Source organism: Chionomys nivalis, chromosome 12, assembly GCF_950005125.1.
Source record: "Chionomys nivalis chromosome 12, mChiNiv1.1, whole genome shotgun sequence".
Classification (NCBI taxonomy): Eukaryota; Metazoa; Chordata; class Mammalia; order Rodentia; family Cricetidae; genus Chionomys; species Chionomys nivalis.
The window spans coordinates 19,384,437-19,412,420 of NC_080097.1; the positions used below are offsets into that span (position 1 = coordinate 19,384,437).

The following is a 27,984-nucleotide window of genomic DNA, read 5'->3' on the forward strand; positions in this document are numbered from 1 at the left end:
CTGTCCACGTTTGTTATTCCACTGGTAACTGGCTTTTTCAGTCTCTGGAGTACATCCGGGCTGGCACAGGGTTGCACAGGAGTTACAACAAAAAGGTGAATATCTAATCTCCACTCTATGACATTATGTCTACATAATGTTTTTAAAAGTTCTTGGAGGCTGAACAAACCGCCAACAGAGAAGTCAAGGGGGAGGGGGAGAATCGAGCAACAACTGGTAGCGACGTGGTGGGCACAGTTTGTTCTTTCAATGGACCTGGGTGGTAGGTTCATTCTTATTGCTCTCTCGGTTCTAGAGTAAGCCTCACATGCCTCTGAAATCCTAATTTGTCTTTGGTGATGGTTGCAACTCCATCTTGCCTCTCACTTGTCATAGAGATCACAGACAGATGAAATATCTAATATCTGTAAGTTGACTCCACCGCCTAGAAACAGTCAGAGACAAAGAGAAAAGTCTTCAGGATTTCTGTGTTGGAGCTAAGAATGAGACTTGATCTCTCTCTTCTCTTGCTTGTTCTGCAGAACTATTCAAGAACTATTTACCTCTCATTCCAAAGAAGGCAATGTTTGTTAATTATAGTAGAAAACTCCCTCATACTTTTCGATAATAAACTGTCTTGGAGCATGGCTTCGTATCTATGGACTGCATGCTATAAAATTCCCAGCAGGAAATCCTGGGCAGAACTCTTACTCTTCCCACACTGTATGTGGGGTGATGGGAACTCACTGCAAACGGACTGTTACTGACTGCCCTTTTTATGAAGGGGTAGCATATTCTGGTTTAGAGACTGGCTGTGTGCATGCGATTGTCTGGGTCTGAAGAACAACAGTTGCCCAGAGTTTTTTCTCCATAGTGGGGATTCTGAGCATACATGTTCAAAATGTAGAAAACTGGAGTTGTAAGATAAGAATTATCTCATTCAGTCTGATGTTAAAATGGTAGAGAATCAATCAATATTAATAAAAATGGAACTCATGGCTCATAGATACATCTGCTGCACTCTAGGTTGATGCGTTTGATAGAGAAAAAGGCACAGACGGGGAATGGTTGTATTTGAGCAAGCAAGCTTAATTCTTACGTGCTTGTGAATCAGTTTTTCTTCAAATAAAGGTGCCTCATGCACATCTTTTTAATGGGTATTTGAATGAATCAGACGGGCAGAGTGAAAGAGAGCAGGTAAACAAGACTAGGTTGTCACTACTTCCTAGCAGTCTCTCTGTTTAGGAGGCCCAGGAGGATCTCTGGAACCCAGGGGTCTATTTGTTTTAAAGACAGGATGTGCTTATTGACAATTCTCCTTTGTCTGGCTAAGAGGACGTTCATTTTAAATAGAACTTTGTTTCCTAAATTGACCACTCCCTGGATTTCCTGCACCTCACTTTTTCTTAGGTTTTGGAATTGTCAATTAACCTTTGATCCTTGCCTTAATAATAAAATATTTGCCTGTATTGTTTGGTGAATATAGTCTTTATCCTAACTAAGTCATACATTTTCCAAGATCAAAAATTTTGAAAATCCTTCACTTACCAATCAACAGAATAAGTCATTGTTGTTGAAGAAGCAAGAGTCAGTGTTTTGTATAAGCTATTTGATAGAAGCAGAAGGAGTGTATGTATGTGGTTTGTGAGCTATAAGGCAGATACCAATGACAAAAGTAATTGAAGTGCTTTTGCTTCCAGGATTGCAGAAGAGCTCAAGTGTTTCCTTGGGATCATGTGGGTTTGTGTTTGCATTGGGATCTGTGATCCACTTTGAGTTAACTTTTTTGAGTGTCATACATGTTATCTAGATATTCTTCCTTCCCTCTTTCTCCCCCTCCAACTTCCTGTCCATCTGCCCTCTCTTTCCTCTTCCTCCCTCCCTCTGCTATTCCTCTTTCCTTTCCATTTCCCTCTCTCTTTCCTTGATTTTCTTTCTCCCTCTCTCCCTCCCTTCATTGTTTACTTGTGGCTGCCCAAGTTTTTAAGCACACTTTTTGAAATGATCATCTTTTTTCATCGTATTATTTTTATTTCTTTAAAAGGTTTTAAATCTGTGTTACTATTATATATGCATATGGTATTCTGTGATCTCCCTGCCCTCTCTCAGCAGCCTCCTCTTCTTACTCCCCAATGAGTCACCCTCCTATCTCCCCCTATTCTTTTCTTTTCTACTTTTCATCTTTCCCCACTTCCTCCCTTGCCTTTTCCCTTCCCTCCTCCATTCCTGCCTTCTCCCCTCTCTCCTTTCCTAACCCACTGGGTGTAGGCATAACTTCTGTTTGTTCATGATTACCATAGCCTGGTCGTATAGAGAAGAAAGTGCCCTACCACACTCTTCCCGCTCTCTAACTCCCACAGTCCTCTTCTGTCCCCATCTACCATGTTCCCTAGGCTTGGAATGGCAGTCACATACCTATCCTGTTCTGCGTCTTTAGTCTTACCACCACCTACTATGGAAAAGAGACTTCTCCGACCAAGGCTGATCTTTACTAGTGCATGTGCATAGACTGGACTATTTAGAAAATGGTTGAATTACATGTCTATTTGGAAAAACATCAGTAGTATATTCCCCCATGGGGTCTGTAACTTGAATAGCCATTGACTGGTATCATTTTTATAGTGCCAGGTATGTATTCCGTCCTGCGTGTGAGCCTTAAATCTGGTATGGAAGTGGTTGGTTCACACCCTCTATTGCACTATGTTACCAGATAGTTCAATATTGTACAGTCTTTGCTTGGGTGTAATTGTAATGGGTTTTTCCCCAAACAACCCTCATAGCATCCTCCTGCACTGTGAGTAATAGCCAGCAAGGAGGACCCTTCTGGCTCAGCCCCAGCTTGGTTTCTCTCTGTCCTGATACTTTCCTTTTTCTCTTTCAAAGCTAATTTGCCTATATTATATAGGTCAATCACAGGGGGCTCTGCTATGAATCCTTGTTTTGTACTTATTTCTTTAGTTTCATTTGGTTTATTTATTATAAAGTTTAGTTAGTTGATAACACACAGTCTGTAGCTTTATGTCAAGTAGTTTGTGAAGGGTAGTTGTTAGTCTCCTAAGTGGTTGGTTGCTTTTTAATATTGGGTTAATTATTCTGGTCCTTTTGCCTTTCCATATATACTTTCATGCTTTAAACCAATTAATTTGGTGAAATCCTGTGATTTTTTAATTTTTAAATTTAATTTATTTACTTTGGTATAGAAAGGGGTGTTGGTATGACGGCATGGCTTATGTACGAACATCAGAAGACAGTTTGTGGGGACTGTTTCTCTCCTTCCACCAGAGGCTCAAACATAGGTTATTAGACTTGGTAGGGGTCAGCTTTACTCACTAGCCATTTTGTCTGCAGGATCCTACGTTTTGTTTTGTTTTCTATCATCACTGACATAATGTAGTCTTTACTTTTATATTCTATGTAAATATATGTAGTGTGAGGTTGGGCTGGCTTGGCTTGGTATGTTAGCTTCTGACATAGACATAAGGAAGCTCATCACGTTTCCAGGGGAGAAGCAACAAATGTGGTCTAGAATGTCGAGGGTGGCATGAAAGGGGGATATGTGCAAATGATGAACTCCTCAGTTCCACCTTGAGGAGTCTTGAAATGGTCGTTTATCAAGTTTGAAGTACTAGGGAGCTATGCTCCCCGGTTCATTTTGTATCCACTGCATTGATTTTTCAGAATGTCTCTGAAGCTTTATTTCATTTTGCTATTTGTTTTTCTTGAGACAGTATTTTACAATAGAGTTGAGGCAGATATTTCTTGATTTTATTCTCTTGCTGGTTGACTTCAAACTGCTAATTCTCCTGTCTCAGCCTCCCCAGTAATTAGATTCCAAAAGTATGTCACTAGCTTAAGAATAGTTTTAATGTCTTCTGCTTTGGAGAAAATAAGAATTAATCATCACATACATACATCATGTAAAGTTATATATATATATAATTTATATACATATATATTTTATTATATAAAAGATACACACATATATGTATATATAAGAATTGGTTCTCTTCTCCTACCATATATGTAAGTGCATTCTGGGAATCAAACATAGGTCATGGAAGCAAACAATTTTTCTCACTGAGCCATCATGCTTGCCAGAATCCTACGATTTTTAATCATTATTTGAATAATTTAGTCTTTGTTTTTATATTCCATTAAGTTTTGCCATGTGAGGTGGGGTTGACTTGGCTCAGTGCCTCAGCACCTGATACAGACAGAAGAGAAAACCATTATATATTTCCAGGAAAGGATTTTGACAGATGTGGTGATACGTATTTGTGAGACAACTATCCAAGCCCACCCAGTAACTGAGAAAATCACATAAAAACCTTTTGCTTGGCTTCCAACACTGAATTTGTTGTTTTCTCTGTGTCTTTGAGCTGAGTTTTGTGGTAATCACTGATGAATGCAAGTTACTTATTCCTACAGGGTAGGAAGAGTTTTGGTAAGACAAATACAGCTAGGTGTTGCATGACAAGTCAGCCCATCTACAAGATTAGACTAAGGCAAGAGCATCCTTGTATCCCAGAGATATTGACGCTGTGCTAATACCACATCCCAATATATTGCTCATGTCCTCATGGTTAAACACTAGTATAAAGGAACCCACTGCGCTGCCACTCCCTAACACTCTGACTTAAGCAGGATGTGTTTGATAATGGTGGTAAGGGAAACAGTACTTGTTTATGTACTTACTGAATTTTGCACTTTATCACGACTTGGGACTGTAATGACTTATGGTATGACTTGTACCTCACACACCCTCAGGCGATCACCAGACTCGTGATTGCATCATTGTCTCCTGTTCTGGATCTAATTTTGTGCTGTTTGGTTCATTGTGATACCAGGAGAAATAGACTGTTGGATTTGCGTCTGAAATAAACTTTTTGTGGGTGCAACAGACAGTACTATGTAGGTATGCATACGGATATTGGATGATGTTTGTATAACAGTGTTATCACCCAAGATCACGCATCTCAGAACTTCGTCCCGTTATGTCTTATGTCAGTGTGCCTGGCTCTGGGATAACACGTTGTAGATGCACCCAACCCAGACTTGAAGAATTAGCCTTAAGCTAACATGAAGATGTTACAAAGAAAAGGAAACTTAAGCTGAGATTTAAAGGTTTAAAGAGATAAATCAGAGAAAGGGTAGGTGGTATACATAAAAACATAGATGAGAAAGAAATCATAGCCCGGTTGAGGACTAGGAAAAAATTCTTACATTTCAAAAGAGAAGTTTGATATGTAGTTTATGCACAGTGAGTATCTTTTGATGAAATTTCTAGAAAAACATCGACAAGATGCTATTGCATTTGGAGTCAAGGATGTGTAAAAATAATTGGAATATGAAATAAGGGTTGCCAGGTGGGGGATGGATGTTCATGTCTTCAGTGGATCTAGACTGACTTACATAGTGCAGAGAAATGCATCAATGAGGAGCGTATCTAGGAGACGAACTAAGTGAAGAGTTAGTTATTTAACACATGTAGGATAGAAGCCAGAAATGTTGAAAAGAATTTTGAGGTATGGCTGTATATCTGGGCAACCAGCCTTGCAACGTGTGGGGCAAGTTTTTAAACCTTTGTTCTGAACAGCAAAGCTTCTGGAATTTTTCAAATTCCACTTTGCATTCCAAGCACAGTTCTCCCTTCCTTTCCTCCTGCCACCCCACCTTGCCCACTCCCCAGCCCACTCCCCATCCACTTCTCCCAAAGGTAAGGCCTCCCATGGGGAGTCAACAAAGCCTGGCCCATTAGGTTGAGGCAGGACCAGACCCCTCCCTTCTGCATTAAGGTTGAACATGGCATCCCATCATAGAAAATGGGCTCCAACAAGCTAGCTGATGCACGAGGGATAAATCCTGGTCCTACTGCCAGGTGTCCCTCAGATAGACCAAGCAACACCGGGAATCTAGTCAAAGAGAGGGAGGAGGGAATATGTGAGCAAGGGAGGTCAAGATCAAGGTTAAATCCACAGAGACAGCTGAATCAAGTTTATAGGAATTTATGAACTCTAGACTGACAGCTGTGGAGCCTCCATGGGCCTGAACTAGGCCCTCTGCGTGTGGGAAACAGCAGTAGTTCTTAAATTTTACAGTTTCCTTTTAATGATTTGTTGAGAGATTAATACATGTACTAATTAACTGCTAGCATAAAATATATAATTTGATCCTGTGAAAAAGTCCTCACTTCATATATATGCTGTTCGAGAAAGGCTTTCTCTGCGTAACAGCCCTAGGTGTCCTGGAACCAGGCTGACCTCGAACTTACAGAGCTCTGCCTACCTCTGCATCCCAAGTGCGAGTGCTTTTAAATTAAAGGTTCGCCACCACCACCCAGCCTATTTATATTTAAGTCAATTTGATTGCACATCCCTGTTTCTTTCCATTAAAATGGCTTCTTTTCATGTATTTCTTGGCCAACTAGATTTCCCTATGACTTCACCTCTCGGGAAAATCCCACAGTTCTTCATTCTCTGAGATACTTTGTGTTTCCGTGCACACTCAATGCTTTCACATTCTCGGGTCAGACTGGCTTAATGATGAAGGAACTGGATTGCATCTTCGCTCAAACATTCTGGAAATTTAGTGACAGTGTAGAGTCTTTGGGTTACATTTTTTATGTCAATGGTTCCTTTGTTTGGTTTTCACTATTAAATAGCTCACCTTATAAAGGTCCTCCACTTCCACAACCATCCTCTGACTCCTTGCATGTCTAAATGTCTATTTATTTCTCGGATATTTTGCCTAGTTCTAAGATTCTTGAGTCCAACTTAGAATCCACATGGTGTCATTTCTTACAACACCAACTGTTGCTGATAGAAAGAGGGGGCATCCTGAGTCCCCCCAGTGAAGGAAATTCCGCCTCTGAAGACCTGCAGGATTTTTCCTTTGCCTCGAAATTTAGTGAACTCAGGGTATACGGCTCCCTTTGAGACATCCACTCCTCATTAGTTTTTCTTGAGGCTCTCTGTTATTTCCATCTGTTCTTCATGCTAGGGGAAAGTTCACACTATTATCATTTCAAATGTATTTCTCTGTGTAGGTTTTGCATTTCTCTCTTTAATAATAGCACTTTCCCAGCTTTGCTTATGCCTCTTAAACTTTTCTCCATAAAAAAAGAAGAGTGTATTTGTCTTTCTTCTTTGCATTCATTGGAATTGAATTAAGTCTTTATTCTACCTTAATAATTCACTTTTCATTCAAGTTGCACTGACCTTTCCTCCTATCTGCCTCTTTTCTCCTTCTCCTTCTTCTTTTTCTCCTATCTCTCTCTCACACAGATACACACATTCAGTTTTTAATCATTTCTCTGTATTTCAGTCATGTGTTCTCATTTTGTTATTGTTTTCATTTTATTTTTAACTTCTAAATAGACAAATGTGTTCCATATATTTAATTGACTTTGCAAAGTCCTTTACTTATTTTATCTTATCTTTGAGTCCATGTTCACTGATCATCTATGTGTCTTTTAAGTTTTAACTTTTAATTTTATGTATCAATATTATTGCTGTGTGAAGGCCAGGAGATACCTTTTGGGAAGCAGTTCTCCTTGCCCACTTTATGAAGATTTAAGTGATTTTTTTTTTCTGAAAGGTACTTCAGAGTGAAATCTAGCAGACCAAGAAATACATTAGAAGGAATAATTGAAATGGAACCTCACAGGATTCTTCAATGAGACATTTGGAAATTGTGTGCCCTGTCTTCAGTGTAAAATAACAGAGTACTTTTATATATTGCCTAGGGATTGACCTCTCCCTGTCTGGCTTACAGGGCAAAGCATGTTCACTAGCCTGTCTTTGGCTCCTGTTTTTTTGTCCTGATGCTTCAATCCTTCTTTATAATGGAACTTTCTCCTTCTACATCTCACTGACGTGAGTGTTCTCTTTTTCTTCGCGGCCTTTCTTACTTCCCTTCAGTCCTGTGGATGTGGACATATTTGCCACAGGTTTAGCTTCGCTGCAAGCCATGCCCATGTGTTCCTTGTCTCTTCCCCATTTTTGGCCAAGTGCGGCTTCCATCGAAAGAAGCTCTTGAATGTAAGTGCTACTTACAATACCTGAGTGTCCTAAAGTTGCTCAAGTTTGCCTGGTCCTTTAGTGTTTCCTCCTGTGGTTTTCTCTTTACCGCTGTGAGCCCCATTGCTTAGAGATTTTTTCTGAAATGGAATGTTCCTCAGACAGGAATTAAGTATTTAAAATCACCTTGTATCCCATAGGAGCATCGTCAAAGTTATTTTACACATTTCCTACGGCAAAATCATCCAGAAAACAAGAAGAGCTTTCTAGTCTCCTTTTTGAATTGGCTATTGCAGAGCTGACCCAGAAACAAATAACCATAAAGGGCCTCTGGCTGAAATTGTCCCTCCTTGAGCTGTTCAAAATGATGTGATATTTATACCAGAAGTAAACACCCGCAAGAGCCCCTTTGGCCAGAGCCTTGTGACAACCTCAGGTTTTTTTCCATGCTCTCCCAGTGGCAGAATGGTCATTGGTACTGAGATAAATCTAGCTCTCACTTGGGCAAATATAGAGGTGTGAACCACACTCTTGATACATTCAGAGAGCAGAAGAACAGTAGGGGGTCACGCTACAGTAAGATTTCAGCTGGGAGGGGGTCAACTCCTATCGATTTGCCAGTTATTTGTTTCATCTGTGTTGTTGATCCACCGCAGCTGTGATCACTGTGAGCTCTACCAGAGACACATGGGATAAGACGATTAAATGGAAATTTATAAGTTTACAGGAAACTTGACATCGATCTTGGAGTGGGCTTAGAGTGTTTACCTATCCATGCTGGTGGTGTAACCCCCAACACTTCTGAGATGACTGAGGAAGAAAATTGTGTTTACAGTGTGTGTGTAGACAGACTGAGCCTAGCTGTGGATCCCGCCACTCTACTGTCGTAAATTATTATTCAGCCTGTCAATAATTTCATTTATTGGATTAATTATTAAACATTTAACTCTGAACCCATTTTTTAAAGACCTTAGAGGAGTCTTCAATGAAACATTTATGGCAGGAGCAACATTTACAAAGCAGAAAAGCCTTGTGTTTGTGTTTTGTTCATTTCTTAATCCTGATGAATCTAATCCTGAGTTGGTAAAATAATCTTCAAACTCTCATGTAGTAATTACTTTAGGAGGGTAATGTGATTTTATGTTCAAGCATATTAACTTTTCTCCTTTCTCAAAACATTCCAGGATTTTATAACTGTCTTGTTTTTTTTTTTTTTTTTGCCCTCTGATTTGGTCCTTTTTGTTTGATTTAGCAAACCCTTCCAATTGGTTCATTCCATTGAGTTGTACTCCTACTCAGTCTGTAAGGGAGAAAAAGCAAACAAAATCATTTAAAAACAATCCCTCTTTATCCTCCCTCCTTGAGTCATTTTGTATGTTCAGCTAAAAATTCTATTAGTTCTCTTTATTCATACTTCATATTACCCTGAGAATGTAGTGTGTATTTTCATTGTTAACCATAGTCATGCAGAAGCTCTATTGGTTGTGTGGAAACTGCCTAAGATTATGACAGAGTTTCCTCATTTAAAGCCCTGGGAGAAATATTCACCAGATGATTCTTATCCAGGGGTCTCAGAGGAATTAGGCTTATGGTTTGTAGATGAATAACTTTTCCTGTCTTAAAAAATACTGCCCTGGAAGAGCGATGAACACAGCGAGGGTTATCACACATCACAGCTCTGAGACAGGGATCAGTAGATTTTCGGGTATTATGGACCCACTAGAGGTGGTTGCTGGATCAGATGCTCTGTTTAGAAAATGCACTGGAGTTTATTTTAATGAGGAGAGTCATATGTTTGGATAGCATTTTGACTCTTCCCTCAAATTACTGCCTTCTGAAAAAACAAACCAACTAAAAACCTTGAATATGTTTGTGATTGATGATTTATTAAAAATGTTCTGACTACTGAACAGCTTGATTTATGATCTCCTAGTCCTTCGTTCCCTCTTTGCTACAGTTTTTCATATCTGCCTTTGGTATGATATGATCCACACATGCTGTAAAACTAGACCACATTTTTATATCTTGCTAAGTTCAGATAAGTTTCTTGAAATCTATAATTTATGCTTTTTGAAATAGCTCTTTATAAAAATGTTGTCTTCAGAGCCCTCAACAACTTTCCTATTTTTTAAGGACACCATCCTTCAGTCAACATTGACTTTTTTTCTTTTTGCAACATATGCAATTTTTTTTCCAAAACACCTCTCACCATCTTGCTGTTCCCAGCTCTTGATTTAACCCATAAAATCTGGGTACGTTTGACAGCGTCTGCACTGAGAAATGCCTTCCAAAGAAAACATTTGTTAGAATACACAAGCAGTTTATTTGGTTACATCTCGGGGCCTAAACATTTGATTCAGCTGCCAGTGTGTCTTCTGTTGGCTAATGTTTCTTTAGTGTTTCCACATTTCCATAGGCTAGCGGCCAAGTTGTCCAACAGTCTGGTACCTCGCGGGGGTGGAAGTGGGCCTGTGTACTAGGAGTCGATAGCATTAGATGCTCCGATGTACAGTCAGTTGACATATGTTAGAACTGGCAGAAGTTGGCCCCACCCACTTGGCTACATATAGTTAGCAAGGAGTTTCCTCAGTCTGTCCTTAATGGATTAAGAAGCCTGGGGGAGCCTGTGAGGATCCCTCGCAGCCGCAATCCCATGAAAGCAGAACTTAAGCTGATTATAAAGTAGTCAGGACCATTCGTAAGTTCTTGTTGTCCAAATATAATACCGTAGCCTGGGCTGGAGGGATGGCTCATTGGTGAAGATCACCTGCCAGTTGTCTTGAATTCGGTTCCCAGCACTCAAGTCAGGCACTTCTGCCTGCAAACATAGCAAAAACATATTTGCACAGTGTTTCTTGTGAGATAAAGATAAATCTCAGCAGCTGCCCAAAAGAGGAAGGTAGAGATGGGCAAGAGAAAAAGCTGTGGCATTTGACTTATACTAGCATGGAATTCAGCCACATGTTGGACAAGCAGCCTCATTGTTGGGAGGGGAGCCTTAAAGAAACAAGGAGGAATACTCTGCTACCAGAAAAGATACACTAGGTTCTGGGCAGTATCTGAAAGGAAAAGACAGGAGACCAAAGAGAAATGAAAAGTTCTGAGTGACTCAGAAATGACCTACAAACAACTAAGAATTACATAAGTAAGGCCTCTGTAAAAAATACAGAAATGCCAAGGCCATAGTCTTGTTACAAGGCAATATACTGCATGTGTGTATTTCCTTTGTTTTTGCTTTATTTTTTTCTACGCAAATCCACGTAGGTTGCTCTTTTAGTTTCCAAGTTACACAACAGATGAGAAGAAACATGAAGAAAGGGCCCCAGGAGTCACCTGGCTGAAATTCTTTACCTTCAGTCCAAAGATGCTAAATGATATATCCAAGTTCATTCAGCTACGACCGATCAACCTAGATCCCCATACGTCACAGTCTGCCATCGAGTCCACCTTTGGACAGAACAGCATCTATAAAAAGAGCGGGAACAGATTAAGATGTCACAGCCTGACATCCTCTAATACGATGGCAACGTGAAGTCCAGTAGTTTCAGGTCATTTAGTGTAGACACACCTCAGTGCGTCCTGAACTTATCTCTATATGCAGCATTGCTTGGTCATTCATGTTCCTAATTGGTAGCCTGAATCATCAAGAAAATGTCAACCTATGTCCTTTACCTCGTAGATAAAATAGAGTAGGACTATTTTCATTCAGATTATTCTTATCCCACTTTAAATTTGCAATGAAAAGAACAAACTGTTCACCCACTCAGGAAACCCAATTCTAAAATCATCTAAGAATACTATTCAAGTATGACCTTCTGATGAAGGCAGAGATGTCCTTTGCGGCCAGATTACTGCTTCATCAAAATCACAAGACTTTGCTGTTTGGTGCAGAGAATAAAATACCTTAAAAATTGCTTTTCTATGTCATGTGCCTTGCTTATGAAGCTCATGGCCAAGGTTTTTCCATATTAGAAAGCCAACTGTCTGGAAGAAGACCTTTAGATGCTTCAAACTGTGTTTTGGTTGGGGCTGGGAAGAATGTTTGGGAAAATGTTTACTATGCAAACATGGTGACTTGAGTTGATGTCAGCACCCAGGCAAATTCCTCGCACAGTGGGGTGCATTTTTCCTTCCACTGATGTGGAGAGGAGGTGAGAGGACCCCTTGGGCTGGTCCAGCCTGTTCAGGTAAATCAGTGAAAGATACCTGTCCTAAAATGCCAGGATGAAGAGCCATTGAGGAAGACTTTCAATGTCTATGTCTGCCTCCCAAAACACACCAAAAACAAAACAAAAACCCAAAGAAGAAACTACATCTTGGAACATGGTCCCTAAAGTGCCCGTTCCACACAACCAACCCCTGGCCCTCTGGCTTTGAAACTACCATGCATTATTTTTACTTTTCCATCACATTCTGCCGTCCAGACTGGATCCTTCTCTTTAGCATCTCTATGGCTCTCTTCATTGACTCCAACTCAGCTTCTCAGTTTTAATACCTGGGGGCAGTTATTGTAACCTGGCATCTTGATTCAGCTGCTTCTACTCTCACACAAGCCTGTCATCATCTCTTCCTTTGGTCGAGGCTAGGAACACTATTTCAAAAAAATGCATTTAATTATATCCCCACACAATATTACATATGTGCTCACAGGGGAGACAAGAAAGCAGGTTTTAGTTATCATTTCATAGCAAAAGAACTGAACATCTTAATTTTTCTTTAAAGTTTTCCAATAATAATTTTAATCACTTTGTCACTGTTAGTTGTTACCTGTAAAATTTACAGGTAAGCATGCATAAGATTTTAATAGGTGCCACCATTTCCTTTGTCTTATGATGGGTACACTTAAGTGGCTGAAATTTGTTATAATTTCCCTCCTTCCTGTGTATTGTGTGCATGTATGCTTGTATGTGTGGTTGCACATGTATATGTATAGATACATGCAGATACATGTCTATGTGTATGCATATGCACCTGCGTGTGGAGGCAACAGGTTGATGTCTGATATTTTCCTCAATTACTTTCAACTTTAATTTCCATGCATCTAGTCTCTTGATGAACTTGGAATTCCAAATTTGTGTAGTCTAGCTGGCCAGATTGCCATGGGTATCTCTTGTCTCTATTTCTCAAGTGTGAGGATCAAAGGTGTGCCACCGAGCCAATCCAACTTTTGTGTAAGTTCTGGGAATCTAAATCCCTGTCTCCATACTTGTGTAGCAAACGTATTATCCCCAGAGCCATCTCTTCAGCCTGTACAAGCTTTATTTTCATGGAACAATCAGTTAGATACAATTGGAGTAAATGCATTGCACACCGTGAACAAATATTCAGTGATATTTATGGTTAATGCTCAAGTAAGTTGCTGGGAGCATACAGCCAAGGTCATCAGCTTGCAGAGCAGGGTGGGAGATGTCTGGATTACTTTCCCTGGTGGAGGGTGAAGGATTGCAGGGGATCAGGGCAGTCTAAGGAATTGACTACCTTTTGTGTCAGTGAGTGAAAATTGTATTTTGGCTTAGTCTTCTTTCCACATGAGCGGCAGGAGGTCATGGAGGTCAAGATGGCATTCAAGCTGTGCTCAAAAGGAGAGGCCGCTTCCCCTTTCCTCACAATCTCCCTGGCAAACAGATTCTGTGACCTCTGTGGACTGTGCATTTCAGAGCCTCGCTGTGACACTTGGAAGGAGTGCCTCCTCAATCCCCTTTCTAATCCTTCTTCTTTCAGATGGTTTCTTTTAAAAAAAAAAAACAAACAAACAAAAAAAAACACTTTTTATTCACTTGTGGTATTTTTTTTTGTCGAAGTAATAAATGTTCATTTTATACTCGTTAGAGACATCTGAGGCAAGAAAAGCAAGCCTGCTTCCATACTTGCACACAGGATGAAATTTAACTACTTACCTTCTATCTGGATCCATATTTTCATATTTAAAAATATATAGGATATAATAGACTTTTGTACAAAATATGCGGTATTTTGGAAATTGATGTCTGCCTATCGAAAGTAGCCATTGTTATAGGTTAATGAGCACATTTCTGTCATTTGAAGTGAGCATTTGTGATGTTTTAACTACATGGGCTCATGATGATTTTATTAATCATTGTTCTGTTTGGGGATCTGTATTCCCATATTTACTAACTATGAACAGTGGGAAAATAAATATGATTCTGCACATCCTTGCTTATCTTCTAGGATAAGTTCCAAGAGTTGAATTCTCTAGGACAAAAGGCATATATATTTTCATGGTTTTTGATAGATTCTGCCAAACTGCCTGCATCAACAACTCCACTAACTTAGCAGGAGGGTAGCTTGCTCTAACTACATTGTAGCCATAGAATGGCTCGGAGAGGTAGCTCATTGGCATGAGATTATATTTTCCAGCTTAAAAACCTGCTGGAACAGTGGGTTAATAGCCTCTGATGATATCCCACTCACGCTAGGCCTTTTATGGGGTTTGAAAATTTGAAGATGCTTACCTGTGAATAGAAGCAGTGCAAAAACGAAACAGGAGTTCCAGAGGAGTGTGCAATCAAATGTGAGACTCTGTGTCTCCTGCCTTGGGGGTAGTCACCCTCTACATTGTTCTTGCCAGGACCGTCCACAGTGTGAGGGTCGCCATAGGGACAAAGCACAAGTTCTCTGGATAGGGAACAGTGTCAGTCGCTTGTTTTACCGAAGCATCGTAGTGATGTTATCAGAGGATAGAATTCTTACCTATTTTAGATAGAGAAATGGATTAATCTACTTTTTATGGAAAGATGAAGAAATAGGCCACCAAAAATAGGGAATACTTTTAACATAAAACATCTTAACTGAAACACAAATACCTTTTCCTAAAGTCATTGATCTTATGTAAGTATTTGACAGAATTGCTGGCTGAGGAAAATGTACTTTTACTACGAGATTTTGTCTTTTTCTCCTTCCTATGTAGATCCATATATGTCTCTCTTAGGGTCCTCTTTGTTGTCTAAGTTCTCTGGAGTTGTGGACTGGGGTTGTAGGCTGGTTTTTCTTTGTTTTATGTCTAAAAGTCACTTACGAATGAGTACATACTGTGTTTGCTTTTCTGTCTGGGTTACCTCATTCAATGTTGTTTTTCTAGATCTATCCATTTGCCTGCAAATTTCAATATATCATTATTTTTATCTACTGTGCAGTACTCCATTGTATAACCGAACCACATTTTCCTTATCCATTCTTCAGTTGAGGGGCATCTAGGTTGTTTCCAGGTTCTGACTATTGCAAATAGTGCTGCTATGAACATAGTCAACTAGTTCTTGTGTTATGTTTGAGTTTTTTATGGGTATATACCCAGAAGTGGTATTGCTTGGTCTTGTTTTCTAATTTTCTGAGAAACCACCATACTGATTTCCAAAGAGGCAAGTTTGCACTCCCACCAGCAATAGATAAATATAACACAAAACATTTAAATGGGATGAAATAGTGTGAGAGGGGTCTACTTACAACTCTGTGGCCATATCTCCTACTTTGATTGGTTTTGTAGACTTGATGATAGTGCTTATTTTTAGGAAATAGTACTCTCCCATTTTATTTCAGTTTGAGTACAGTAAGAACCATAACTCTATCTAGTTTTTAAATCAGACTTTGGGGAATCACTGTACAGAATGTATTCTTTTAAATTCTTTCCAATGGAACTTCAAATTAAGTTTACAAGAGAGGATCATTTTAAATTAATAAGCTGTTTTCAGAGATGCACAGCAAAACAGAGCAGACTTTGCAACGCCCATCCGCCTGCCTGTTGCCCACACCTGCAGTTCTCCTCGGTGATACATGTGCACTGTGTGTTGTATTGTGAGGACTGGTGACCCCGGACGGGTACACCATCAGCATGCCGAGTCTGTGGCTTGTGTCAAGTGTCATTCTTCATGTACGTTTCAAGGGATATATCAGTTTTGACACAAGACTGCCCTCAGGTCCCCTGTGTTCTATCTATCTATCTATCTATCTATCTATCTATCTATCTATCTATCTATCATCTATCTATCTATCTAATGTGTGTGTGTGAGCACGCGCATGTGTTTGTGTGTTTGTGTGTGTGCACATGTCACTCTCAGACGACAACTGTTATTTCTCCTTCCACCGTGTGGAGTCTGGGAATAGAGCTCAAACTGTTAGACTTGGCAACAAATGTCATTATCCCTTAGGCTATCTCACTAACCTACTTGATATCTTTCTAGGGCAGAGTGGTATTCTTCTGGCTGGAAGTGTCACAGTCTGTCTACTTGCAGATGGAAGGCAGTCTTGGTTGCTTTCCAGTTCTGATTTGGTCAGTTATGGGCAACATAATCCAAATGTTATTTGGGTGATTACAAAGAGTGTGATAGCAGAATTTATTGACCATATTGTTCAATTTTGTATGAAGCAGCTAAACTATCTTCAAAGTGTGTCCATTTCTACCTGTAATAAATCAAAACACCTCTGCTACTTGTGTGCATGAGGTGGTGGTTATCAATATGATGGCTTTAGATTTTGATCAGTCTCCTAAGTGTTTCTTTTTATTTTAATTTTGTTTTTCTATCCATGTGAGATGGTAAGCATTTTTTTTACATGCTCACTTGCTATATGTGTTATCTTGAGTAGGGTGTCTGTTCGGGTTTTTTGCCCTTAAATACCCTTGACAAAATTCCTTTTCTTAAACCTGAACACTTATCTTATAAAACATGCCGATCTCAATGTAGGAATGTGTGGAATCCCATGTGCCTTAGTCTCTGTGGATCTTCTAACTGAGTAATGCCTGCAAATTGAACAATGACATTCTGATTTTCCTGCCTAGGTAGGAGAGGGAGAGGACCCTGGTCCCCAAAGATATCTCTGTTCTGTGTCCCTCCCATCATTGTAATTCTAGGGCCATATGACCTTGTGCTGATAAATGGAAGAAGAGGAGTTGATTTTTTGTCTTATTCCCCCCTCATTCCCTCCTTGTTTTTGTTAAGAGCTGCGGAGACCTCTAAGCTTCACATATGCCACAAGTCCCATAGGATATTTTGGTTCTTCCAAAATGATCATTGGTGAGAACCTAGTTTTTTTTTCTAGTAACTCTAGCAGTTTTCTCATATAGAGTTTTTTATATATAATCTGAGAAATTGGCTTTATGATCAAAGACCCAGAGTAATGAAACATTTGTACAAAAGCCAAGATTCTAATTATAATCATTATCAGAAAGTGTCATTTAAAAAAATCTGACAGGTGTCAATCATATATAAATACATGATATATCAATGTATATATATATATTTCCCCAGAGAATGGCAAAGATTGATTTTTTCATACTAATGAAATATTTGAAATACAGTCGTTGACTAGTTGGCAGTAGAGAGAAATATATTTGGCCGTTGCTTTCTTGTCTGGCAGAATGGTAAATACTTTAGTGTAAGTATCTCTAGAATCTTCTAATACATGGAAAGCTTATGTCAGGCCCAGATTAGACATCACTGCACCTACCTCTGCATCACCATAATAACTGAAATCATTCATGGAGAGTCAGCTTGAAGCAGTCTAGCAGAATCAGTGCGTCAGTTGCAAGTGTAATGTAGACAGTTAAACGCCTGGATCTTCCCCTGCAGAGGTTTTAGGCTTGTCTTCCTTAAATTTTAATAGTAACGTGTGTACCTGCCAGGGAGTGTTTGTGACATTGCTCATTCTGCCTAAGGAATGGAAGTGATTCTCCTATACTTCGTGAGTGTCAACCTGATGGAAAATTGCATTTCTAATCTCTTCATTTGTTTTTCCTTTAATAAAAAAAAGCTGCTTAATTTTTTTATACATCAAATTCTAAACTATCATATATTTCTTTTAATTACACAGATAATAAATACAGTTTGTATAAACCACAACAAAAATAAAGTGAGAAAATATGTCAAAACAAAGCTATCAGTCCACATCTGTCGGCTCTACTTTTTTTTTTCAAGACAGAGTTTCTCTGTAACTTTAGAGCCTGTCCTGGAACTCACTCTTGTAGACCAGGCTGGCCTCGAACTCACAGAGATCCACCTGCCTCTGCCTCTCGAGGGCTGGATTCATGTCTGCTTCACTTTTGAGCTTGTCATTTAACGTGGACTCCCATTTCCTTTCTCCTCCTCTTCCACAAAAGCATCACTCTAGACATCATGGGAACATGGTAAAATCTTCTTGTGTAAGATGAAGACTTTCCAAAGCTTCTTTATGACCAGTCCTGCTCTTGTCCAACCTTCTGTTGCTTCCATTAGTTCAGGTATACATGCGGTTGAACAATGATCTGACCTAGGGTTCTTGACATGGGCTGGAGGACAAAAAATGGTAGCAGGACTGGAGAGGTAGTTCAACAGTCCATGAGAAGTTTTAACAGTCATACAGAGGACTGAGTTCAGTTCCCTGTACTCATGCCTGGTCGCTCACAATGGCCTGTAACTCCAGATCCGTGGGATCCCATAACCTCTTCTGGCCTCTAGGCATTCACACACATGTGCACAGACACACACAGACAGAGATACACAATACACACACACAGAGATACATGCATACAGACATGCACACCTACATAATTGAAAAACGAAAATATTTTCAAAAAGTGCACACAAAAGAGGTTGATATTGGGGATAAGGTAAAAATAGATTATCACTAATAAGGGTTCTTTCTGTCTACATCCTTGCTAGCCTTTTGTTGTTACTAAATTATATTTATTCTTCAAAAATAGAGAGAATTCTCTAGCTGCAGGATTTCCCCTATGCTTTTCCCACCTGAGAGCAATGGATTTATCATCTCGGATAGATAAGACGACTTTCCTACCCTGTGTCGCAACCACTGTGGCATTGCACATCAGCTGTTTACGTTATGATTCATAGCAGCAGAAAAACTGCAGTTATGAAGAAGCAATGAGTTCACTTTATGGTTGGGAATCATCACACCATGAGGAACTCTATTAAAGGGTCGCAGCAGAATTAGTTGATCTTATGGTTTTAATTTATGGTTTCTTTCATTGGTTTAATAATTATTGGCTGAGAACTTATTGAGTGTTGGATATTTTAAAGTCTAGTATGAAGATATGTTATGATCCCAAACACACGTTTCTGTGTTACTTCTATTCTGAATCTTCTGTATGAGAAATGAAAGCACCTGTCAGGTACGGATGCTGTAGTGACATCAGAAGAGTCGCAGCCCTGGAGCCAGAAGCATCTTTAATATTTAAGCTGAGCAAAATGATGGAAGTGGGAGGACATCCTGCTGCAGGTTGTAGAAGATGACCCAGTTACCTCCACTGCACGAGTGTCTTCAACACTGTCACTGAAGATAAAGTCCTTCCTGCTGCACCTCAATTCTGAGTATTGTGAGGTGTTTAGACCAGTCACCTCTGTAGTCATATGACTTCTGGCCGCAATAACTATTCATTGGAGTACTATGTCACCGGTTGTACTTGGCATGTAGAAATAACCTAAGGCACATTCTTATTAAGTTCACTTAGATTTCTATAGGAGTCAACTAACAAATTTTGTGACACTTTTTGCATTAATTGATAAAATTCACTCAAAGGAAATAAGTTGTATACATTGTGTATGAGTACATATATATATATATATATGAACAGTATAAAATATAATAGTGATGAATTTATAATATTCCAATGTTGATTACAATGGAAGTTGCACCACAACACCAAGATCGGTGATGGTATAATTTTATTTACCTCTTGGGAATCAATGGAACTATCGATCCATAGCAAATACGTCTTCAGTGCGATCACAGCAAGACGTGTTTGACAGCAACTTCAGATTGCCAGAGCTTATTACGTATTTAAAATCTACAGTCAGCTGACTTCCTTATGTTTCTTATGCACTGAATAAATCTGTGAGTGTTTTTGCAGGGAAATATTGCCAGTGCTGTCTGATGACGTACCGCATCACCTCCCCCAATGCCTCCCTGATGGTCGAAGACGCTGGGACTCTCAGGGCTTCTACGTCTATTGAGTAGGGTTAGACTCCTGCGTGCAGAGGTTAACAGGCTTCATGTGTGTGTGCTGCAATGTATCTGCCCTAATTATCAATTACTGCACCGATGGAAAGAACTTGGCTGCGGAGGCATTGTTCCCCAGCTGTTCACATTGCAGCTCAGGGTGTCTCTTATGGCTGAGGCTGGGTATGCTCCTGGGAAAGCAGGGTGGGACTGTTCCCAAGGAAAACAACTTCATTAAAAAATAATAATAAACCGTGGCTAGTTTTTCACTTACATGAAGCTAAAATGCACAGTTTGACTTGAATATTTGTAGAATTTCAAGATCAACAATGGAAAAAAAAATTGTGAAAATATAGTGATTTAAATGTGCTAAATGAACCATTGGTCCCAGTCAGGTTTTTATAACTCACCAGCTTTTAACTTCAAAACTCTGGCTAGCTTGCTTTTCTTTTTTTTTTTTTTTTTTTTTTTTTTTTTTGGTTTTTCGAGACAGGGTTTCTCTGTGGCTTTGGAGCCTGTCCTGGAACTAGCTCTGTAGACCAGGCTGGTCTCGAACTCACAGAGATCTAGCTTGCTTTTCTTAAACTCGTGAGTTTGTCCCAGCTAGTGGGACAGTAGTCAGGGTATACCATCTGTAAATTGGTCCGGAGCACTAGAAGGGACATTAGCCCCTAATCAGATTCGAACAGTTCATAAAACCTCCCTTTCCTGCAGCTCCCTGTCCTCTCCCGTCCTGACTCAGGCTTCCTCTCGCCTCCTCATCTGGGCAAGACCTGCTCCAGGGTGGGAAGCAGTGCCTGCTCACCCCTCACTGTCTACCAACCCAGCAGCCTTGGGAGGCTTTGTGAAGGGAGAGTCCCAGAGCTCTCTGTCTGAGAGGTGGAGAGCTGCCGAGCTGCAGGGAGACTTCCCCCAGAGCCGCGGTAGCAAGCAGGGGACAAGTGACAAGTCTGAGGATGGTGCCTCACTGGTGCGTTAACAATCTCAGGCCTTGGAGAAGAGATTGTAAGTCTGGAGGAAGTTAATTGAGTTCACCAGCAACGCTTGGCAATATTGTAGCTGCTCTTGTTCGGATCTGTTAGGATGAGAAATACCCCCCACCAATACGGACAATGTTCATTTTCAAGGGGAAGATAGGACAGGAATTTGTAATAGTCTAGAGAACGTGAACTTTTCAATGTTTCTTATGACTAATTATGAAAAATAGTGTATGATTTTTTTTCTTGTTGATTTCTCAGAGAAAAGATTTGCATAAGAGAGGACCTCTAAGTTCTGCTTCTTAGAGGCTCTCCTAGAGAGTCAAGAACTGAAGTCAGGAGTGCTTCACGAACCGTGCTGTGGCAGTTGCTAATAAAATAGCCAACAGGGATTTGTTGGAGATTCTGTTGAACTGTTTTCATGAAAATCAGCTGCCTGAAAAGTACTAGCATCAAACTCTGGAAATTATACTAACCCTTGTCACCCCTTAGACAAATATTTAGAAATATACATATATATACATATATATGTATATATATATGTATATATATATATATATACACACACACACATACACACACACACAGAAATTTTGGCATAATAGCCAAATAACAAATTTTATGGTACATTTTCCACTAATTGATAATATTCACCCATAAAAAACAAGTTATACATACATGTGAGAGTATGTTTTTATATTTGTATAATCTACACTTATACATGTACATCTATAATGCTTTTATTACCCGCACACCCGTACATATATGGATGCCCACTTTGTAAGATCTTTAGTGTCCTGTCACCTCTGTAAGGCCATTGAGCACAATGACTACACAGCTTCAGGTTCAGTCACATCAGCTTCTGAGTTTAGCCAATGTATCAAGTTGAAGTTGACGGATTCGATATGTATTTTATAATGCATCTTATCTGGGCCCTGCGTGTGTGACTATGTGTTGCCTTTGTAGATGGCTGATTCAGAATATGCCTAGAGCAGAGAGAACTGGTAAAATATAAACTTGATTTCATCTTCTCATCAACACTCAAGAATCTCTGGAGCCACCGTTTCAGTGACTTCCCTTTCAGAGGCAGTAAACTGTGCACAACATCTATAAGAATGATAACAAAATCTTTCCTATTGGTGACTCTTAGCTATTCACTTTTAAATTAAGACTTGGCTGTTTTAAAATAGTTCCTTGGGAGTCGATATGTAGAGATTTTCATTTTCTCAGAACTGGCATGGTATAAAAATTAAGCAAGTCTAGGATTGTATTGCTTTGTCTTTAGATTATTGAGACTTCAAGAGTATAAAGATTATTTTTATCTGCACTTTTCATTTATGGATGCCTGTACACAATGCAGCCTACAGAACTGAGGACGAGAGAAAGAAGCTTGCCTTGTATTTCCTCCCACTATTGAGAAGGAGCTATAAATTTTCCAGCCCCATATAAATTAATGTAATGTTTCCACACTGCAGTTTATTACAGCCTGACCTCCAACCCAGAGGTCAGAGAGTCACATTGATTCAGTCAATGTCCTGGTCATTATTTCAAATGGAAGTTCACATAGGGGGATAATTGGTTATGCTGATATTCACATTTAATTATGTTTCATTCTTAGAGAATTAGGTTAGCCGTACTGAAAGCATGGCAATGAAGGCAGACCACCTGTGAGTGTCCTCTTCTGGTCCTTCAGAACTGAATCTTCCTCTCTCTTCTCTTCTCAGAATCTCCACACCCTTGAGAACAGAATGCTAATGCTTGATGGGATGCCGGCCGTCAGAGTCAAAACAGAGCTGTTGGAATCTGAACAAGGGGTAAGCAGAGATCTCCATAGATGCCCCCAGCCTCCCCATGTCTGGGCCACTCACTTCCAGAGCAGCGTTTTTTCTCTGTCCCTCACCTAAGGAATTGATTCTCACCCTCATGCAACCTTAGACGTCAGCCTCCCCTTTGGAGGGGATAATGTTCTGAAACTAAGACTTCTTGCTGACCTTAGGAGACACCCATGGCAGAGTTAAAAGTGCTGCTGGAAAGCTACTGAGACAAAAGTAAGGAGAAAATGTTTAAAATGAGATGGGAATAGAATTTCTCTATGTGAAATTCTAAGTTAGGAGATGACTGAGAACAGGCACGGGAACATTATTATTGGTTAAACGGATTTTTTTTTTTGTATTTGTATCTAGTTCTCCACCCCATTGTTATAATTTTACTAGTTCTAAGAGATGGCTGGTAAAATTGGGACAGTTATTGTGAAAATACCCAAAAGCAAAAAGAACATGATTTAACAAATCACAGCTAAACTCATGAATGAATGTATGGATACAATAGCAGAGTGTCTAGGAGCAGAGATTTTGTGGGAGGGTACATAGGCTATTACTGATAACATTTAAAGCTGCAATAATCAAAAACACAAATCCAGTATAGCGATTATAGTGGTGTCCGACCATGGTATTTAAAGAAGAAATCACTGTTTCCCTGTGTACACACTGGCTACATACCTTATAACGTTGAAGCCACTTAAGCAGCATGAAAAGCTAACCGAAGAACAAAAATCAGTCCATATTCTGCCTTAGTAAAGTCTGTCCTAATATAAGAAATCAATACTAAACATCAGTAATTTTGTAATTGAGGGATCCAAAGAAACTTTTAATGTAAATTAGCATCCCAGAAATATAGGATAGAAATCAGTGTGAGTAAGTCCATCTGGGATTCCCCTGGGTCTTAATGTCTTCATGTTTCATTGTCTTTGTAATGGCTACAGAGGCTATGCACCTGTAGTAGCCCCTGAGTTCTTTTCAGTCACTTCCACATTCCTTTGCATTTCCTGGCCATCTGTGGCATCACAGTGTTATTTCTCCTTCTCAGCGCAAGCCTGTGTTTAAAACAGGTCTCTATTCCGGCAGAGGGTGGCACTTCATCTTCATATCTGGCATTGATTTTTGTTAAGTCTGAAAGGAAATGTGTAAAGAATGTCCAACCCTTACAACTCCCGCACTCTATGCTAGAATAGGGACTTCTCGATGCTGAGAGAGTAGAGCATCATGAGAGGAAAAGAAGACACAGTCGTCAGTGCTCGTAGACAAGCATTCCTGTGCTCATCTGTGCTTTGCACTCAGGCTCAATAGGCCAACCTTCCTGAACGTCCAACATGTGCAGTCAATTCTAACCTTGATTAACTAACCTAACAGCAGGGAGGTGTTGCCCTGTTTCTTTAGCAGTCTGCCGTCTAAATTCATTTCATAAAATCTTAACTCTTGTCACGAGTCTAGTGAAATTAATCTCTGTGTGATCCCTCCATATCATAATGTAGGTAAGAGAGTATTTCCCGGCGTCTCTTTTATATCACCAAACTTTCTTCAACATGAACAGCAATAAATCTATTGAAACCATACATGTAAGAGAAAGCAAAAACCTACAGAAACTCATAAGCCATGGTGTGGACCGGGGGTCATTGTCACCAGCCCAATAATCTATAACAATATCCAGGGACTTCATTCTACTTTTTGGTCATTTTTCACTTCAAGGTAAGCTTTGCGTGAAAGACTCTGGGTTTTCAGGAAATGAAGGCCTGTATCCACAGAGTTTTATACTGAGGAGCAATTGCACGTCACATGATTTATAGAAAGTTCTGTTTGCCCTTAAATATGGACAGAAAAAAACTTGCTGGTTCCTTTAAAATCAATTTTCTCTTTGTGAGTGGAGCTGATGTTGCTCCCCTAACACTAATTTAGACTGCACGTGGTGGAGGGAAAGAAACATCACTTTTCTTTAGCTCTGTATGTATTTCTGAGTTATATGGCTGGCATAATCCTCTTCTTCTGTGGAAAGTCTCAAGAGAAACAGCCAATAGTGTTTAGTGACATGATTTTGACTGCAATACAATACTTTGTAGTACTTTAAATCTCCTCAGAAACAGATTACATCAGCTGGGCGGTGGTGGATCATGCCTTTAATCTGAGCTCTCAGGAGGCAGAGGCAGGCAGGTCTCTGAATTCAAGGCCAGCCTGGTCTACGGAGTGAGTTCCAGTAAAGACTATACAGAGAAATCTTGTATCAAAACCAAACAAGCAAACAAAAAAAGAAATAAAATGTAAAATTTTAGTGATTTTATTTTTGAACATGTTACTGTATTTTTCACCAGCTATCAGGGGAGGAATTGTATGTATACTGTATGATTTCTGAATCCCAGATATGTAAACAGAGACTGCTCTTTTGTTCCCAGCTGCCCAGACCCAAATACTCACACAGAAACTATATTAATTACAACATTATTTGGCCAATAACTTAGGCATATTGCTAGGTAGTTCTTACATCTTCAATTAACCTATTTTCCATTAATCTGTGCATTATCATGAGGCTGTGACCTACCTGTAAGATTTCAGTGTCTGTCTCCTTTGGCAGCTAGATGATGTCTCTTTGACTCCACTTATTCTCCATATATATCTCTGTTCAGATTTCCCACCTGACTTACTCTGCCAAACCACTGGCCAAAACAGCTTTATTCACTAATCATAAAAGCAAAATGTATACAGAAGGACATCCACATCACAGATATAAATTTAGAGAAAGAAAGTTAGAATTTTGAAGATTTCCTAAATATTCTTGATTAAAAGTCAGTTGACTTTTAATCATAAAATATAAACATGCTAGAAAACTTTAAGTGAATGACTGCTTGCCCATGTGGTTATGGGGTCTTGAAAATGTCAACATTTCAACATTTATTAGTTACTGAGAACAAACACTGAGGAAACTCTTCTATATGGTAGCAATGGATAAGGAAGCCTAAAGTTGGTACCTTCATCGAATTTTTAATTTCCTGTTCATGATTTTGGCCTCCCTTGTTCATATGTTCCTTTGTCCCTCTTTTCAAATGGATTCCCAGAGCTCAGTCTGGTGCTTGGCTGTGGATCTCTGCATCTGGCTCCATCTTTTACTGGATGAAGGCCCTGTGATGATAGTTGAGGTAGTCACCAATCTAATTACAGAGGAAGGACAGTTGGACCAAGCTCATGGGCGCTCAGGAACTCTAGACCAGCAGTTGTAGAGCCTCCGAAGGACCCAACTAGGCCCTCTGCATGTGTAACACGGTCTAGCTGAGGGATTCTGCAGGTAGGACCAGGATCTATCCTTGGTGCATGAACTAGCTTGCCAGAGCTCATCCCCTATGTTGGGATGCTGTGCTCAGTCGTAATGCAGCAGGCTTGGCCATGCCTCAACTTAATGGGCCAGGCTTTGTTGACTCCCTTACCCTTTGGAAGGAATGGGTGGGGAATGGATGAGGGGTAGAAGAGGTAGGCAGGAGGAGGGGTGGGAGGGAGACTCCGCTCTGGTTGGAATGTAAAATGAAATTTAAAAAAAATCATTTAAAAAAGATAAACACATCGGTTTTAAGTCTTTTAAGGAAGAAAGTGGATTTTGTTTCATTTTGTTTTTCTCTAGGCAACATGTTAGACACTCAACATATAAATTCTGCTTCGTGTACCGAGGCTGGCTATCTTATTTCTCTCCTGTTGTTGTAAACAGTCCCTTAGGTGTTCTCCTGCTATTCGCTGGCCCCTGCCTGTCTCCCGTCCCTCTTGGGACTTGGTGAGCACACTTCAAGGGCCCAAAGGAAGATGTGGTGGATAACTGGGCTGTGGGAGACAGAGCATGATTGGCAGGCCTGGTACCTGGCTGGAAAAGCCCCTGAGATCAGCATCTGACTCACCTTCGTGTCTTTACATCTTACCTTCACAGAAAAGCAGTTTGATGGGTGTTTGACATTCAAAATGCTCTTTTTCTCTCTTCTTCTCCTTTTCAGACCTCAGAATATCAAATAACAAAATTGACTATGATTAACTATTTCCCCTGGGAAGTTCTGTCTGCCATTCACTTAAAGAATTATATGTGTAAATTTTGATTTTGTTTTGGGGTCAGAATAGAAGCTCCTAGAGGGCAGGGGCTATTTCTTCTCTTTCCTTTTCATATCTCTTAATGTTTCCCAGTGCATGACATGTGCTCAATTAATATGTCATTTATCCACTGCCTACCTTTGCAAGCCAGCATGTCATGTATCTATCGCCAGTCAATGGTTTGCTAGCCTTCTTTATCTACTTCATATGGTATAGTGAACATTAACATGGAATTACAAATATTGAACACTCATATTCTCAGAAGTAGCCGAGGTCTTTGTCTTGTGGCCATATGAACTGGATAGGAACAGCCACCTATAGGCACTAGCTCCCTCTGTTCTGAGTTCCTTTCAGTGATGTTGAAGATCAGCCCATTGTCCTGGGACGTCAGCTTCCCTCAAGCTTGCCCTGAGACAGAACATGCTGCTGAGTGGTCTGTGACAAGGGAGTGTGCTCTTCTGATGCACTTCAGGGGCACATCCAGGAATGAGGGAATGACTTTGCCCGTCTGTGACCTTGGTGTGCACACCCCGCTGTTAGGAGAGCATTAGGGAAGCTCTCAGCCTTTGGATGTTCTAACATGTTATTAAGCAAAGGAGGACAGCAGGAAGAGAGTTCTAGAACTACCACGCTAGAGGGGAGGCTGAGTGCGGAGAAAGGGACTCCCTCAAAGACATAAAATGTGACTTTATTCCTGGCCCCGAAGTTTACCAGCCTGAGTGGCTTTAAGCGCTTCCTTCTCATCTCTGGACTTGTCTGTTCTCATCTGTGTAGTCGGGGTGCTGCGGGGAGATCCCGCTTCCCAGGCTTCCTCTGATATCCTATGATCTGAGAAGGTCAAGGGGTAAGGGGAAACATTTCTGGTGGGAGATTTAACTGCCGTACTCCAAACGAAGCTACTTATGTGTGGAAGCCAAAGACAGACATTAAAGCGAGCCCTGTGTGAGTCCCGATGCTGACTCCACCAGGTGCCAGTCATGTCCAGCATGTTCAGCCTCCCTCGGTATCGGTCCCTCAGCTGGGATGTGGTCTACCGCCCAGCATCTCAATCGCCCACCTACCCGCCTGCCTGCCTCTGGGGGGCACTTAATAAACCCCTCCCTGTGAAGAAAAGAAAAATCCCAATGCTTCCAGTGCAGATGATGTAATTTTCCTGAGGTTTTGTCTGTTTTTAGT

At 40.2% G+C, this 27,984-nt stretch overlaps 1 protein-coding gene across 3 annotated transcripts in view; it reads left to right on the forward strand.

The window, feature by feature from the left end:
• Positions 1–27,984, forward strand: part of Klf12 (KLF transcription factor 12) — a 545,932-nt gene that overhangs the window by 135,388 nt on the left and 382,560 nt on the right. For all 3 annotated transcript variants that reach the window (XM_057785991.1, XM_057785989.1, XM_057785990.1), the window contains exon 3: positions 22,642–22,731. In XM_057785991.1, coding sequence (XP_057641974.1) covers positions 22,666–22,731 — 66 coding nt within the window. In that variant the 5' untranslated portion in view covers positions 22,642–22,665. The remainder of the gene's footprint in view (positions 1–22,641; positions 22,732–27,984) is intronic.